The sequence below is a fragment of the Empidonax traillii genome, unplaced genomic scaffold, assembly GCF_003031625.1.
Source record: "Empidonax traillii isolate 1590-97213 ecotype Southwest subspecies unplaced genomic scaffold, ASM303162v1 scaffold25:size3598162, whole genome shotgun sequence".
Taxonomy (NCBI): Eukaryota; Metazoa; Chordata; class Aves; order Passeriformes; family Tyrannidae; genus Empidonax; species Empidonax traillii.
The window spans coordinates 2,651,818-2,665,817 of record NW_020955218.1 but is presented as its reverse complement, the minus strand read 5'-3'; the positions used below and the strand labels follow the sequence as shown (position 1 = coordinate 2,665,817).

Sequence of the window (14,000 nt, the reverse complement as noted above, 5' to 3'; positions counted from 1 at the left end):
AGGAGAAGTGGGTTTCTTGTGGAAAAATGGCAACTGGAAAAAAATAGCTAAGAAACACAGAAGTGAAGGCGGCAGTTCCAGCGGAGCTGTGGGAGGGAGAAAAAAATTGAAGGGACAGCAGAAAGGAGATTTGGGGCTCCCTGTTCAGAAATACCTCATTGCAGAGAATATATGCTCTCTAAAGAGCAACAGGGAAACAGAACTCTAATTAAGCAAAGCCCTGGTACTTGTGCACCAGAAATGATAAAAGACACGAAGAGAGCAAACACAATGGCTGAATTGCTTGGACTGAAAAATGTGCAAATAATTCAAATGTAGATGTTGGCAATGCCCTGGAGAAGAAAGGCCAAGCCATTGACAGGAACCTGAGAGTTGCAAACTCCAAGAATAGAGAGAGAAAATGTAGTGACCAGATCTTGCAGTACCACCATTCAGAGGAAACAGAGGGGTGTCTTCATTAGGAAGTGACACTATTTTCAGCAGTGGTTGAGAGCAGTTTGTTGGAATTGGTGCTGACTGTGGCTTAGCATGGGAACAGTTCAGCCAGCCAGTGAAAAAAATACTCTCTGTAAAGGATGGAAAATTGTCCTGAAATATAGAAGACTTCTGGGCAGTGTAACTTGCAGGACTCTGGAATACTTCCTAACAGGAAATGATGAAAGCCAAAATCTTTAAGAGAGTTAAATAAACCTGAATGAAAAAGTACCAGTGAACATAAATGTATAAGATAATCTTGCACTGATTCTAAGGGAAGATGTATAACCCTACTCTAGAACTGGTAGGGAATGTTCAAGTCTACATTTTGCTAGGATTTTTCATAAAACATCTGCAAATATTTGCATAGAAATTTAATCCTGGCCCTGGATAAAAGAAATCACATTCTGACAAAGGGAGGGACAAAGTTTTCATGAGTGGCTTTGGGTAGGGAAAGGGAGTGGCAAAATAGTCTCCAAACTTCTTTCTGTCTAGCTCAGATCAGCATAATTTTCCCCATTCTAAACTCTTGATACTGTCCTCTCACAGCCCCATAAACAGTGAACAACATGCTTTTTGGCTTTGCCTGGACAAAGTAGGGAGCTGAGAGGTGTTTTCAATACTTTTCTAAGAGCAGAATAATGGTAGGTGTAAGGAGCACTTCTAATGATGCTTTTCTAGATGTCTTTAGCACACGAGTTCTATATGTGGTGAAACAATAAAACCTTCACACTCAGAAATACTGAGCATTAACACCACATCCTTTGTGGTTCTTCAGCATCCACTTCCCATCCACTCCCTTGTGTGACCTGAACAGAAGGATAATTTCTTACCCCTTTGTCCACAGGGACCTTCACATCCATAGAGAGGTAGCCTGTTTCCCCATTGATCATGGCAGTTCTCAGCTGCAGAGGTGAACAAGTTTGGTATTAGTGTCTCCAGGCAGGGCAGGACAGGAATTAATAGAGTCACTTGTCATTAACATACAGTGGCTGGCAGAGTGACTGTAGCTTCCTTCTCCTTCCCAGCTCTTTATTGCTCCCTTTAAACTGCAAACCTGTTCTTGGTGGTCAGAATCCTTGTTCAGTCAGGCTGATAAGTGACACAGGGTAGTAATGGTTTATGCTGAAAGCCTCTTGATATGTCTTTTTAGCACAAAGAAAGGGTCTGGAATCTATGGAATTGCCAGTCCGAGTTTCAGACTTCCCCGTTTGGCAGCCAGAAAGTCATTAGCACAATGCTTTGAGAGCCTGGAAGACGAGACAACTGAGAAACTCACTAACTCCCCTCAGACTGAATCCAAAGCTCTTTGACATTTTTAAAACTGATTTATAAATTATAGGCTGTATTGAGCACCACTTCTGAGGTGCAGCAAAGCAGCTGTTTAGCGCAGGAAAGCAAGACTGTATGTCAGCAGGGTAGGCAGTGAGAAGACCACTTTATTCAATCCAGGTTCCAAAATTTAATTTTCACGGTAACTCTCAGCCTCTTGCAAGAAAGAGCCAGGAAATTTTTCCACAAGTGCAGAGGCTTTGACTTCAGGACCAGCCTGCCAGAGCGTATCAGTCTATTGCTTCAGCCTGGATAGAAAAAATAGGTGGGAAGTAACTTATTCATTCACACAAATTGTTTCCTTACTTCCAGAGACAGGCCTCCATTCAGGTGCTAGCCAGTCTTGACTGCATTTGCTTTACAAGGCCACGGCTTTGTTTACTATGTCTGTTTGATGTGGGTTATTTACAGACCTAGAATATAAAGCTCATGTTTCCCTAGGCCCCCATCTTGGAAATGAAAACACTGACTGGTACTATTACTCCTTTTTGGCTAAGAGTTGTTTGACCTCCTGCCAGAGCCACGGCATACTCTCTGTTCTGGTCTGACAGCCTGCAGCACTTGCTGTGGGTTCTGGATTTAGAATCATTGAATATCCTAAGTTGGAAGGGACCCACGAGGATCATCAAGTCCAACCCCTGGCCATGCACAACACAGCCCCAAGAATCACACTTTGTGTCCTAGAGTGTTGTCCAAATACTTCTTGAACTCTGTCAGGCTTGGTGCTGTGACACTTCCCTGTTCCAGTGCCCAACTGCCCTGCAGGTGAAGAACCTTTTCCTAATATCCAACCTAAACCTCCCCCGACTCATCTTCATGCTGTTCCCTCTCACTGTCACTGCTCACCAGAGAGAAGAGATCAGTGCCTGTCCCTCTGCTTCCCCTCGTGAGGAAGCTGTGGACTACTGTGAAGTCTCCCCTCAGTCTCCTCATCTCCAGGCTGAACAAACCAAGTGACCTCAACCATTCCTTATATATCTTCCCCTCTAGACCCTCGACCCTTCCCCTTTTCTCCTCACACTGTGAATATCCCTGTGTTGCTTCACAAGCAAACCTGAACCCCTGCTGCTGCCTGGCTGCAGACAGTACCATTGTGCATAAGTTGGTATTTTCCAGACAATACCATCTTCCCTCCACTGGATTTCCTTTTAGCAGCTGGCTGTATTACACATCATTAGCACTTGGGCATATTTTTCCAGTCTGAATTTGGTGCTTATCAGTGTTGCTGAGATTATACTGCAACTGCTGTTAAGTCTGTCATTGATCTAATACCATAGCTACAAATCTGAGTGTTGAAATGTTGGCAGCTTTCTGCTGCAGTGGGTGTATCTTGAGAGTCTCTAGACTTGCTGAAGTCACACTGCAGATATAGTTCGCGTCACTGAATGTCTCTGTACCCTCAGTGACTGCAACCTTTCTTTCTTCTGGAAGGTGCAGCAGAGAAACACAAAGTGGCATTGTTATTCATGCCTGTTTCATGACTTTTTTTCCCCCTCCGTGGTTAGTTTTATTCTGATTGCCTAGGGACAAAAGCCTTACACTTTGCATCATAGTTGCATTCAGGTGTCAGTGTTATTTGGTCAGACAGGTACCTGCTAACCAAATGAATAGGACAGCAAAGCAAAGTTCTCTCATTTCCTGGATTATTATTTTTTAATAGAAACTAGGTAAAGAGCAACAGCTCTAAAAGTGGCTCCAGTGAGAGAAGAACTACAGTGGGAGCAGAGCCCCTGTAAGTTATTAGTGAACCTACACAAAGCCATTGGCAACTAGCATCTTGGTGGTCCCACTACATGTAAAGCCTCTTGTCTTACTTTCCATGTTTCACACCCACTTCTGCTGTGTTTTATTTCTGAATTTTCCACACTTCCCTTTCCCAAGTTCATTTGGTGTACCCATTGCACTTGGCCTGCACCAGTGGCAACTTTGATCCTGTTGCTGGTCAGTTTGTTTGTCCTACCTGTTTAAGTGGATATCTCTGGCATCAGATCCGTTTATCTCAGCAGTCTCCCCTGTAATCCAGAAGCATCTGTCTCACAGCTAATTCTGTCTAACTCCAGTTCTTATCTTAGTAACTTAAGTATCTCTTTTCTCCTACTTCTTCTGAGTAAAATAAAACCAGCCCCAGAGGAACCTTGCTACCTTCTCATTTTATCTAGGTTCCTAGTTATGCAAAGCAGCACTATGCAGCTATTAAGATGCATGCTCTTTCTTGTCTATCACTTTTTAATAATTTTTGTTAAAAGACAGTAGAAAAGGTATTTTCTAATCTTGTTCCTCTGGTCAGCTATTATTTTCTGTGCCTCTACACCTGTGAAATAATGGGATTTCTGAAAATTTGTTTTTCTTAAGTGTCAAAGTCCCTTATCCTCTTTGTCTGGTATTAATAGTAACTCCAAGCTCTAAACTCATTTTGAATGAACTTTCTTCCTTGCTGCAGATCTCATTAGTTGAGTGGTTTCAGCTGTATCTCACATCCTGCATGTATGGGTAACATCACAGGACACTGCCAGACTCCTAAAGCTACCTTGGCTTTGTATTACAGCAGCATTTGGGCCATGTATGCACAGACTGGCTCCATGGAGCACCCTCCAAAGCGCTTCCTTCCTTGTGCCAGCACTTTCCCTCTTTGTTCCTGGTGAGGTAAACTCATACTGGGATGGAAGCCAAGCACTTTGCAGAGTAGTTTCATCTCTTGTCCTCTTATAGACCACCAGCCTCTCTTTCTCAGAGCCAGACAGGCATAGAAAAACACAGGAATGCCCACTGCTCCCCCACATCTTCCATACAGGCAAACAAAGGAAAAGAAAGAAGGAACTACAAACAAGGCTAAATTCACTTTCTGATACTCACTATTTCCTCCCGGTCTTCCCATTCCACTTCTGAGAGATCTACACTGTTGTAGTTCGGCTTAGGCTTCAGTTTCTTTCCTTCTTTGTACTGGTGTTTATTGAAAAAAAAGAAAGAAAAAAGAAAGAAAAATAGCCAATAAGTGGCTAGATAACTTTCTAAACTAACCCTTTAAGAAATGGTTGAAGAACGAGGGTGTCTCATTTATTCTCTGACTAGGAAGGCAGCATTTGTGCAAGTGCCTTTTTGGTCCTATGTCATGTATTTCTTTACACAGGTAGTGAGGGGCTAGGAGAATTCAAATGGGAGAGTTTGATCCTGGAAGAAGGCAGAAACACAGGTTAACTTGCAGGTAAAGGCTATGGCCTCCTTCTTCTTAACAGATCAGTACAACTCGCTTGCCTCCAGAAAATCATTTTTTCCCCCTGCAGCTCAGAGTATAATCCCATTAACATTATAATACCAGCAGGAGATCTTTCCTGACAGGAGTTAGGTTTTGACTCCACTGAGGGTAGACTTTTCACCTGGAGCTAACTGACGAAAGAGAGTTATCTCACTGTCATCTTCCAGGTGAGGGAAAAGGCGTGAAGCAGACTGAGAGAGGCAAAGTTAAGGTGGAAGGATAAAGCACAGCCCCTGCCTAGCTTTGCCTTGGCCTGTCCCTGGAAACATATTGCACCCCTTCTCTTCACATAACAAAGAAACTCTCTGTGCCAGTGGTCTCCCTGTGCAGAGCTGCCTTTTTGCAGACAGCTGCTGTGAGGCCCTGTGGTGGCACTTTCTCTTGCCAGTGACCATACTAATGCTCAGAGCTGTGTGCAGGTGGATTTGTGCTGACCAGCATGTGTAGGAAATGTAAAATCACTGCATGCCTGGCTCTCTGACTAATGAGGCCAGCTGTGTGTCTGCAAACAGATAGGTGGGGTGGAGTCTCCTGTGGCACCATGAGGGAGAAATGCTGTCTTATGTCTACTCCCTCAAGTCCCAGAAGGTATTTGCAATCCGCTGGTCTCTAAATGGTCTCTGACTCAACTGTGTTACTAATATTGGTGGTACCACACCCTGCTAGGCTCAGAATCCTAAAATGTCCAGATCCTCTGGGTAGTTATTACTGGGGTGCTACTCGTGCTGAATCTCCCTGTAGGAGATATGCCTGAGCAAGGGGACCTGCTCCTGCAGCCTGGCAGTGAAACCTTGCATGGGCACAGATACACCCACAGTACAGCAAGTGCACACAAATACAGCCCTCACATGGAGTCCTACAGAGAACAGGGAGGCAGGGTACCCTATGCTTCATACCCATGTGTGTACAGATATACGTCTGTGTATGTGGGATTTATTTTCTCTGGCCCTCTTGCTCCTAGGTGCCTGTATATCAGAGCCTGGTAGCCTTCACAGCTCAAAAAAAACCCCAAATCAGAAGGACCCCTGAAAGTCACTGTTTTCAAGTTGGCAAAGGTTCTCAGATTCTCAGCTATACATACCAAAGGACGGAGGTCTGGGTGGGAAAGGATGTAGCCGTTGTTGGTGTTCAGAAAGGCATATCCATGGACACCCAGCTGAAGAAAGAGGCATTAGAATGATTAGTGCTTTAGCTAGAAACAGTGCTGTGTAATGGGTACCACTAATACTCTGGCACCACTGATAGTCAGAAATATTTTCCTTTTATAGGTATTGACCAGCAGAAAATAGGGTCCATCCCAAACCATTTATCTCCAGATCTCTGACTGCTCTGTCCAAGCAGACTCACTGTGCTTGGATGCACAAAAGGATGAGCAGGTATGTGGTTTTGTGTACACATCCAGAGAGAGATGCCCTCCTACAGTCTGACTGTCGTCGTGGACAATCACCACCCAAAGGCAGACTGAGCTCTCCACAGCAGGCACAGCAGAGCCACTCATAAAAAGGACAATGATGGGGAATGTTGTAAATGTTGTAAACCACACAGAAACTGCAGTGACAGGTCTGTATGCCCATCACTACGTGTACAGAGCAGTGAATGAATAAGTGAGTATGAATCTCACAGACGGCTTCCCTGGAAACCCAGCCGGCCCTCAGAGGAGCTCTGCATTATGTTTCACTTTTGGCAGGACCAGACCTAGCCTAGGCCAATTGTACAAGCCTGTAGTCTTAAAATGCTTTTTAAGGAATAGCATAATCTAACAAGAGCAGGCACTGGCTGACCTGATCTACAAGAGATTTCCGAGAGAGCAATTACTCAGCTCAAGCCCATATATAATACAAATTCCAGCTAAAAGTCTGCAGATAGCCTGTGCTTGCCAAAACAAGAGGTGTCTCAAGGAAAACAAGAACGGCTAAGGTTTCTATTTCAAAAAAATGTTGCAACTTTATTTTCCTAGAGAGACAATCCTGGAGGGATAACAGTAGGAAAGTGAGGAGGTAAGCCATTTACAATCCGTCTGTGCATTCAGGGAATGAATTCTGTATTTCACACATCCCAGATCAAAACTTTGGACCGTCTCTATGTGAAGCAGTTTTTTGTAAAGCACACTTGGCTCAGCTCAGCGTGGCAAGAATGAAACCAAGACACTGGATCAGCAAACTTCTTTCTTGCCTATTAAAGCTGAAATTTCACAGCCAAGTAAGCACAGTCATTAATACACAATCTCTTGAGGGCTGGAACTCTGGAACTGGTCCTTTTGCAACCCATATTCCGGGGAATTCAAATTGAGGATCCTAGATTTCTAAACTGCTTTAGAGTTGGAAGAGCTTCTGGGAAGATGTGTCCTGCCTTTGATGTAAAGAAATCCAAATAATTTTCTCTCCTTCCCTGGCACTGCTTGGAGGAAAGAACTGTGTCCCTTCTTGGGCCAGAAGAAAGATTATTGTGACACCTGGCCTTTGAGTGACATGGAGAGAGGAAGATGAAAAAGTATCAATCTTATACGGAAAATAAATGTATAAAAATTGGAACTCCTAGACAAGGTTCCCCCAGGCCCAAATCGTCCAGCTTTTGCATGCTGAATGCACACACCCTGACACTCCTAGTTCCAGCACTGCCTGAAGGATCATTTCCTGCAGCTTCATGTTAATAGTCTGCTGTGTATCCATGTCTGGAAGCGCCACAGAAATTCATAGCTTCTGACAGTACTTTCAGTCCTGTGAGCCTTCAGCAATCAGGTTTTGGACAACTGCCTAACTGGTAGTACTTGTCTGATAGTTATTTAAGAGAAACTGAAAACTTGAAATGATGGCTCAAATTTCCTTGTTGCGTGGTGGTCCTTGGATGGGTTTGTTGTCTCCTGGTGTGCAGCCTGACTGAGCAAAGGGTCACTGCATGGAGCTGACAGCAGAAACCAAACTAAACAGTGCATCTCTGGAGGGATTTCCTATGGATGAACATGAGGGGTTTTTTTAGATACATTGAATATAGAGCTAATGGAATCTTTTTGACTAACAAGTCTGGGGAGCATATACTCTATCTAGGTACAGCAAAAGTCAGTAAGAGCCAACTTTCTGTGCACTGTCCTGCCAAAAAATCTTCATGCTGATCTGGAGAAAGAAACCTCTCTAGGCATGACAGAAGAGTTGGCTCTCCGTAATCCATTCAGCCCTCACTTTTTCTCCAAAGAATATTGACAGTGAAACCAATACATTTTTTGCCAGCTGGCATGGCAACTCTTATCCACTGTGAACTGGATATAAAACTTTAATTCTTCTAAGATAGGCTGTCATTTCCGAGGGATCTAGGTTGGTGACCATCAAAATGCAAAAGTTCCACAACATTTTGCCAATCTACTGGATCATCCAGTTCTTGTGTTCCTGAAGCCTAAGAGCTTCTAGTAGTGAATTTCACTGTATAGAAACTACATATCACCACATCCAGCATCTCTTCCTTTATGCTCATAGTTTTCCTTACAGGCAGAGAAATGATTTTTCAGCCATGCCCGTGAGAGAATGATTAACAACTTTGCTATGCAAAAGAACAAATTACATTGTCTGAGTCTTACCTTATACCGTGGAGCAAGTTTTAACAACTCCCTCAATGGTACATCAGAGCCCACCACACCCAGAAGAATGCCATGAGATCGCTGTAAAACAAAGGAAAATCCATTTTCAGAAGCAAGACCTGGGTAGTTTTCTACCTGAAAGCACATTGTCTCCCTACTAGTCTCTCATGTATCCTCTCTAGGCTTGTATCTTTATTTAAAACCAATTAACATACTTCAAAAAGTCTAAAGAAGTTGTTCCAGGGTTTATGGAGAGGAGTATTTCTACACAGTACTAGTCAGTACTATTTAAGTAATGGCCAGTCTTCGTGAATGAAGAACCGGGGAAGGTCTTTACACCTTCCAGCCTGCGCATTGGATTTTTTAAGTGAGACACAGTGTGCGCGGAACTGAGCCCACTCTTTAATCCTGAGGTTCATCTGCCGGGGCCAAGCGAGCTTGGACGGTGGCAGCAAGGTCCTCAGGACGTGGATGGATTGCCTTACGGGCTAACAAGCTCCATCTGCCCGGGGAGTGGCCCCAACCGGGAATCGAACCCGGGTCTCTGCAGTGACAGTGCAGTGCCTTTACCCCCTAGACCACCAGGGGCTCCCTCAGTACTATTTACTATGATTCAGAAGCAACATAAAATCACTGAAAACAAGTTTTGAGGGCAAACCCCTGCATTCAGTATGTGTAAATAACAATAAGGTCAAGACAATCATGCAACAGAACATAGATGGGTTGATAACTTGGGTCAACTAAACCAAATACTGAATATAAAACAGGAAAAAGGAATTCCCCCCTCCATGATATGGGAAACTGGTTGTTTAATGAGCATTATTAATGGAGCATGATGGAAAAATGACACACAGACTCCCACTGCACCACTGTGCTAATACAGGCTAAGGCCAGCCCCAGGCGGAGAAGGAAGACAGTTGTTTATAAGACCTGGATGAAGAGTTTATCCCTCGTATAGCAAAGGAAAGATACTGTCCACCATTTTAAAAGGAGGCTGAGAAACAAGAAATTGTACAGAAAAGAGTGTCCAAAGGGTTTTGAATCCCCGAGGAAATGCCCTTATCATATACATTTAAATAATTCAGCCTTTTTATCTTATCAAGATAGGCAGGTCTGACTTTATGGCAGTGTAGAAAATGCTTCCCAGGAGAACATACCAAAGGGTACAGGCTTTTTGATCTAGCAGAGGAAACCATTATGACAGGAAAGTGAGGCCAGATAAATTGAAAGCAGAATTTAGACACCGGTTTTTAGTGGAGAGTGAGAAACCACAATGGAGAGCTTGGTACTGGATGGTTTTCTTCAATGGTGTTTTTGCCAAAGCCAGGTTATTGGGCTCGTGAAGGACTGTCTGTGTGAAATGTAAAGGTCTGCAATAAAAGAGACAGACTAGACAAGGTAACGATCTTTTCCAGCCTGAAATTTTAGGGCCAATGAGCTAGGCACATTTTGAAAATGGAAGGGATAAAACAAAGATAAATATCATATTTAAGAAGTATTTTGAAGAAATAGCATTCAGAGGACATGATAGGCTATCATTTTGACATATAAATTATCAGCCATCCATCCTGCCAGAGGTCTGTGGCACTTCCCAGTGGCCAGAATGTTCTTGCAGAGGCCCATTGACTTTAAGACCCTGCAAAGGTCCACTGCATCCTGTCACCTCTGCTGGCTGGGAGGAGGGCAAAGCCCACCTTGCACTCACCGTCTCGTTCTTCTTGCTGAAGACTGGCATAGCCACCGTCGTCATGAGCAACAGACTTTGAGCCTGAGATGCAAAGAGCTGCCACAGAATAACAGAATGTGTGTTAGCAAGTGCAATGACATTCCCAAATGGAAGGCACTGGAATTCCTGAGGACCCCAGATGTTGATTACAATTAGCCACCTCCTTGCCTCCCACACTTCTGGAGATACCAGATGGCAGCACTTTTAAATACTCTGTATCCAAGAGGATGGTGGGGTGGATGCTTGCTCATGTGAGGTGATGAGGATGGGATTAAAGCCAGTGAAATGTGTTGAAGCAGGAGAAATTGAGGAGCTGTTTTAATGAAGAGACAGGAACCTGTAGAAGTGGTGGCACAATTTATACCCGCCACGTGTTAGGAGTGTAGACATGAGCACTTATGCAACAAGTGTAAAAACACCAACACAAAGAGCACAGAATGGAGCAAAGCAGCACAAATATGAGCAAAACCACAAACAAGGTATTGTCTATATTGCAAACATGAGTACCACAAATGAAAAACACCACAGGCAAATATTTACCAGGCACAAGTACACACAAAGCCTACTTATATATACTTGTTACTCAACCATCTAAGTGTAGGAAAAACAGAGACAAAGTCATGATCCAAACAGATACAATGGAGTGAGCTATCTCTATGAGGGATACAGGACATGCACATGTTATGGGGTAAGAGATGCTCCCAATTCAACAGAAGACAGATGCTCTAAAACACACCCATGAAAGGAGGTAAACAGGTAAGACACATGCAAATGAGTCTCCCAAACATGCCAAGCTTTCAAAAGAATCTAATCCTTCGTTGCCAGTAGCATCCCCCCTTTTATCTCTCATTCAGTCAAGTAAGTAGCAAGGCAAGAAATTACCTCCTGTCTTCATTACAATACATGCTGGGGGCCATAAAGGAGCCAGTCAATAATCTATACAGTCACTTGATGGGGATTTGTGCCTGATATCTTGAGGTACTATTCCAAATGATTTTTTGTGGAAACTTCCCATTCACAGCAACACTCACACTAACACATGGCAAATAAACTTCCCTGGCACTTATTGGACATATGGAAAAAGAGACCAGGTGAACTAAGCTACTGCACAACACAGACACCCCTACCTACTCTGAGCCAGCAGCACAGCACAGCTCACCAGTACATCCAGCATTTCCTCTCCTCTTCTTGCCAGTGCAAGAGGACTCTCTCAGTGCTGTGGCCTCCACCCCCCCAAGATGTACAGGCCAGCTGTGGCTGTGAACACTGGCACTGACACACCAACTGGCACAAGGGAAACAGCACGCTCACAAAACATGGGGGTGCAGTTACCTCCTCAGACTGTGGCAGCTAGTGAGAGACATGGATGAACACATAAATGAATACATGAATGCAGGAATGAATCAAAGATGGGAGAGGCTGGGACAGAGAAAGGGAATGGCAAGACAAGAGACAAGGCAAGAAAAGAGATGCAGCAAAAAATGTGCAGCAAACAAATCCCTGTGGCTGCCCTGGGAAGTGTTACCCCATACACCAGTGCCAGAGGTGACAAGCTCATTGATAAAATAAACTTTCTGGGTAATTGGTAGCATTTCAGAAGATTTTGCCTAGTACATTCAACTACGTGTCCCAGCTCTCACTTGGCAGCAAAGACATCTCCATTTCACTCTCCCAGAGCTAGTGTGCTGTGGCTGCAGCCTCAGTGGTCAGACACAGAACAAAAGTGGGAAGTGGTCCCTTCCTACAAGAGTCTCCCAATTATAACATTTATACACCATGATGGCACAAGCCTGGCAACTCTGGAGGTATTTCTTGGGGTTCATGTGGTCTTGACTCTGAGCACAGCATTGAGTACCACCATATGGAACCTGGACTTCCATGTTTCCTGTTACAAACCTAAGTACACTACCCCTAGTTTTATTCCAGCTCAAAGAGCTCATGTTTCTCACCATAGATCTTAAACCTGAAAACTCTGTGTGTTCCCCAGGGCTGCTGGGGAACACCCTAAAGCTGCTGTTGTCCAGACTGGAGTCTGCAACTTCAGTCCCACACTGGGGTTGTGTACAGAAACATTCTCAATGTTTCTAGAATATTCTTCTCCTCCTCAGATAGAATAAACAGTCCTGAAACCATAGGTTTGTTTCTAGAAGAGGGAAACCTGACTTCTGGTCATCTCTAGCTGTCCAGAAGGCAGGCACTTCACTGGGATGAAGAATCCAATACAGGAAAAAAACTGTCTCCCATATAGAGGGCACAGAGAGCCACAGAAGAAAAACTGTAGCTTTCTCTTTCAGCAGTGTAAAAAGGGGTAGAGATGGAACTGAGGAACATCTGTTTGGTGAAGTGCAGGGGAAGGTTCCTTCAGTGTCATCTACTCCTTTGTCCTTTCCTTCACTCCTCTGAATTTCAAAGCTGCCTTAGGAACATGACGTGACGACAGCACCTGCTCGTGGTCCAAGACAGGGCAGGCCTAAGGCAAAGCAAGGGGCCTTGGGAGTGCTGGTTGTCTGGTCCTTTGAGATGTGTCCTTGGCCCTCAGGGCTGGGCACAGGACCACTGTGGTGACAGGCCTTGCTAGTGCAAGCAACGAAAGAGCAAGCCTGCTTCCCTGGAGGAAATCTATATCCTTGAGAGGCAGGCAATGTGCAGGTAGCTCCTGGTCTGTAGGAAATCAGTCTCTGTGACCCATTCCCTGAGCCATGGCTAATCTTTCCTGTGAATAATCCTTTAGAAGGTAACCTGCTTTCACAGAAGCACTACTTAAGTGACGTTGTGCCTGTGTGATTAGTCCTGGGCACCTGGGTCACTGCAGATTCAGATCTGAGTCTGCATACACACCTCAGCTCCAGGAGTGAGTAGAAAAGAAATATTGTCTGTATCAGCAGAGCCAGGGACCAGTAATTTCTCTCCACCAGCCAGCTCCTGGTATTACATAAATTTCAGGGCTTTATTTAGATTCTGACACACATAAGACATTTAGATGGGAAGCAGGGATAAGTTATATGGCTAACATACTAGCTGTGTGCCTAAGACCCGTGCCAGTTTGGCCCACAGGCCCTGCTGTTTGCTGGTGCTGTGGGTCCTTACCGCGCTGTCCATGTAGGCCTCAGTCCAAATGATGTCGTGGTCGTGGTTGATGACCATGGGGCGGCTGAGCACATGCAGGTACTCCATCACGTTCTCCTGGACGTCTGCCAGCGTGGAGATCTGAGTGTAGTAGCCTTTGTGGAGAAACAGAGGTTTGAGTCATTCTGCTAATGCATCTTCTGTATTTTTACAGAAGTGTCTGTGAAAAAGGAACTAGAAAACTAGATGTCAAACACTCCATCTACCCAGTTTACAAAAGCCTTGGCATGCCTTGTATTCACAAGCTTCTGTGGGCACACGTTTCTGTTGAAATCTAGTTTTGAAGCATGGACTCTCGAAATACTGAAGCTGTGCTCAAGACTAGAGTCTTGATACAACCAGATTTATGCAAAGCAAATATACAACATTGCTTAGGGTCCTGCGCAAAGCCTTCCACTACTGAGGCTGCCTTTGGTCCTGAGGCCAAACATATGCAAAGTGTTTTACCAGCCTACCTGCTTACCCTGCACTATTTTGTATTAAGACCAAACTCCCACCTTCCCTTCCAGGTTTTTTTCCAG

The 14,000-nt window shown here is 44.4% G+C and overlaps 1 protein-coding gene across 1 annotated transcript in view; it reads right to left on the bottom strand.

The window, feature by feature from the left end:
* CACNA2D4 (calcium voltage-gated channel auxiliary subunit alpha2delta 4) overlaps positions 1–14,000 on the bottom strand; it is a 127,595-nt gene that overhangs the window by 80,466 nt on the left and 33,129 nt on the right. Inside the window, exons 13-19 of the mRNA XM_027905111.1 lie at positions 13,441–13,574; positions 11,686–11,703; positions 10,333–10,410; positions 8,628–8,708; positions 6,141–6,215; positions 4,660–4,746; positions 1,308–1,379 (exon numbers count right to left, since the gene is read on the bottom strand). Of these exons, the coding sequence (XP_027760912.1) occupies positions 1,308–1,379; positions 4,660–4,746; positions 6,141–6,215; positions 8,628–8,708; positions 10,333–10,410; positions 11,686–11,703; positions 13,441–13,574 (545 nt within the window). The remainder of the gene's footprint in view (positions 1–1,307; positions 1,380–4,659; positions 4,747–6,140; positions 6,216–8,627; positions 8,709–10,332; positions 10,411–11,685; positions 11,704–13,440; positions 13,575–14,000) is intronic.